This window comes from Belonocnema kinseyi, chromosome 9 (assembly GCF_010883055.1).
Source record: "Belonocnema kinseyi isolate 2016_QV_RU_SX_M_011 chromosome 9, B_treatae_v1, whole genome shotgun sequence".
Classification (NCBI taxonomy): Eukaryota; Metazoa; Arthropoda; class Insecta; order Hymenoptera; family Cynipidae; genus Belonocnema; species Belonocnema kinseyi.
The window spans coordinates 16,463,691-16,467,228 of NC_046665.1; the positions used below are offsets into that span (position 1 = coordinate 16,463,691).

The 3,538-nt window shown below is 36.4% G+C and overlaps 1 protein-coding gene across 1 annotated transcript; it reads left to right on the forward strand.

The window, feature by feature from the left end:
* Nucleotides 1-54: 54 nt before the first annotated feature.
* Nucleotides 55-3,416, forward strand: LOC117179516. The gene is made up of 2 exons (XM_033371394.1): nt 55-3,039; nt 3,124-3,416. The coding sequence occupies exons 1-2, from the start codon at nt 2,805-2,807 to the stop codon at nt 3,333-3,335; spliced, it is 447 nt and encodes a 148-aa protein (XP_033227285.1). The 5' UTR covers nt 55-2,804; the 3' UTR covers nt 3,336-3,416.
* The last annotated feature ends 122 nt before the right edge of the window (nt 3,417-3,538 follow it).

The following is a 3,538-nucleotide window of genomic DNA, read 5'->3' on the forward strand; positions in this document are numbered from 1 at the left end:
AAGCTATCTAAGGATGGTACTATAGAACGCCACCTCAAGGTAGGCCTAGTGGCGCCATCTCTTGGTCAGGCCGGAAACTTATCAATCCACCCTCGTAAATGGTAAGTTCAAAATGCAAAGAGGAAGCATAAAAAAGGAAGAGCAATCCGAGGAATGGTAATGGGAGTCAGGACTGAATGTATCACAGAGAAGCATAAGAAAGAGAGGAAAGAAAAAAAGAAGTATTAATAGTAGAAGAGGTAAAAATGAGAGGGGAGAGAAGTGGAAGATAGTGCGGGTTTATGTGAAGGGTGGTATACAAGTGAAAGTGGAGGAGATAAAAGAAATGATGCAACAAGATAAAGAAGAGATTAGCATTAAATTAGTTGAGGATTTCATTGCGAGAGATAGAGATCCGCAGATAGAGAAGGAAGGGAATGGGGAGGAAAGAGAGGAAGAAAATCCAAAGATAAGGTACTGAATGAGGAGCGGAAGAAACTGTTAGAGCTTGGAGGAGTTGGGATGATTTATCTTAAGCGGATATATAGAGGGTGATGAGCAAGGAGAAGGTAATTGATTATTTGATAGTGGATGATAAGGTAAAAGAGAAGGTCAAGAATCTAGAGGTAGAAGATTATATTGATTCAGATTAAAGGGAAAACAGTTTAACGGGAAGGTCAGAAATATCAAAATGGGAGAGTAAAATGTGGACGAGGAGATGAAAAAATGATAGGAGAAATAAGAAGAGGATCAGAGTGCACAAGCAAGAAAGAAGTTAGTAAAGATGGCAATAGAGGTGGATGGAATAAGGATTGTAAAGAGAAAATGAAGGTCAGAAAGGAATTAAGAAAATGGAGAAAAGAAAAAGTAGTAGAGAAGAATATAGGAGACAAAAGAAGATGTGTACTGAGTTATGTGACTAAAAGAGAGGAAGAGCATAAAATTTTTAAGGAAAATGCGTAGAAGGACAGGATGGAAGGAGGAGTCTGGAAGCTATTAAATAGAGAAAGAGAGAGAAAAGAGCAAAGCAGGAAATATGAAATGGGAGATTGGAAAAAATATTTTATGAATTTGCTAGGAGAAGTGGAGGGGATAGTTAGCAAAAGGAGGAAAATATGGTAGAGAAACAGATGAGGAAGTGAACATAATAAGGGAAGAAATAGTCAAGTTGTTGGGAATAATGAAAGATGAAAAGGCACCTGGTATAGATGAAATTCCAAATGAAGTTTGGAATTGTAGGGGGACGAAACTAAAGGAATGTCCATGAATAGTGTTTAATAGGGTATGGAGCGGAGAGGGGCGACTAGAGTTATTAAAAGAAGGATTAGTGGTACCCATAGTGAAGAAAGGAAAAGGGAAGTAGGTTAAAGATTATAAGGGTGTGACTCTAATGCCATCATTATAGAAAGTATATGTAACTGTTTTGTCGAAGAGTCAAAAGAAAAAAGTTAAGAAAAAAAAGATAGAGCCACAGAATCAGGCAGGGTTTAGAAAAGGAACGGGGGTAATGGACAACATATATGTTCTGAATTATCTCTATTAATAAAAGGACTAAACGGGAGAAAGGGGCAATGGTAGCAATATTCGTAGACTTCAAGGAGGCGTTTTACTCCTTGGACAGAGTAGAGATAAAAAGTTATAGTGAAAAAGGGGATTAGATATGGCTTCGTAAAAACAGTATCCGAAATTTTCAGTGATAACGGGATGGGGAGGAGTTAGGACGGGAGCAGAAAAGATATATACGATGAAATATGCAAACGATATATTGTTGCTGGAAGAGGGTAAAGCAGGGATGACAGGCCTAATTATTGAATTGGAGAAATAATTAGGTAGGAAACAATTGCATTTAATTGTAGAGAAGACAAAGATATTGAGGTTTCGAAAAGGACGGGAAAGAATGGCCTGGAATATGGGTGGGAGTAAGGTTAGAAGAAGTAATGGAATTTAAATATTTGGAGTATGCCTTGCAAACGAATGGAGATCATATAGCTGATAAGATAAAGGATAAAAAAGCACCAGGGACAATGAAACATGTATGGGGAATATGGAAAAGAACGTTAAAGAAATATTTAAGAAGGAGAATGTGGTTATTTGGTACGCAGATATGACCGGTATTAGGTTATGGAGCGGAGATATGGGGATGGTAGGAAAAGAAAGCGATTCAAAATTTAGAAGAAAGGTATATAAGGTGGACGCTAGGGTTAGACTGGAGGACACCTGGATATATGGTGAGAGAAGAAGCGCAAAGGGATAAATTAAGTACTAGGGCGAATAAGAGGGCATGTCAATTTGAGAGGGATTTAAGGGAGGGTAGTAGAACTAACAAAATGGAAAGAAGAAAATAGGTAGTTTTTTAGTTAAAGAGATATAGAAGGGGTGAATAGGGTAAGCTATGAAGAACTGGAAGCAAGCGACAGGGAAAGACAATGGAAAGATGGGCAATGATTAAGAACGTTCTCTAAGTCCCAGTTGTGCTCACCTTCTCTGTCATAAGCACTGGAATTAATGTTAAGCTTTCTAACCAAATGAGTTGAGCACCGTTTATGCGCAGAAGTAAAGAAATGTGTCTTCTGCGTCGATTTGTGCGATTTGGCAACACCGCTTTCCTCTCTGTCTCTCTCTCATCACTCTCATGAAAGCATATGGTGTGAGAGAGGTTATATCATAAGTTTGTTGTCAGTTTATAAATACTTATAAGATGTCTAATTGTCGCAAGAAAAATGGATTTATTGTTTCACAAAAATCAGCATCTCGTACAAAAAAAGCTTTGGAAGTAATGTCAAGTGCAAAAAAAATGCATTAAAGAAGTTATAGAAGAAAATCAAATGAATGATAATTGTGATGGATTACGCATTGTGAATTTAAAAGAATTGGGAACAAATATGAAATGTAAAAAGTGTAAACGAGTTTTGGATTTGCAAAAAGTATCAAAAGAAAGATTGATTGGCTGTCACTCAGTTCTTACTATTCATTGCGAATCATGTGATGTTTTTACACAAGTCAACACAGCTAAAGTAGTAAACAAAGATATCTCTGAAGTGAATGCTGGGTTAGTTCTTGGTATGTTGTGTATTTTTTCTATGTTTGAGTAAATAATGTTTATCTCTTGTAAATAGATTAATTTTTGTGTGATCATTAATTTAGGCGCCATGCATTCTGGAGCTGGACAAACGAGTTTGGATAAAATACTTGCTTGCGCCAACGCGCCTCCAAAATCTAATTATCTGTTGAAGAATTATGAGAAATTAATTGGAAAAATTATGGAGGATGAGGCCAAAGCTAGTTGTCAACGGGCAGCAATTGAAGAGCGGGAACTTGTCATAAAAAATATTAAGAAACTCATACAAGAATTGTAAGAATTTCATGTTTACATAAAAAGCTGATCACATGTGTACGGATCACGTAGCTTATTGAGGTATAATTACATCTTAACTGAATTTTTTGATAATGGATAAGACTAACAAAAGTTTATCTTGAACTATTACAGCTTATATGCACACATTTTTTTTTGTGCTGAGTGTCAATTTGAGTGTAATCAAATTTTTTTATCTGATTTTTT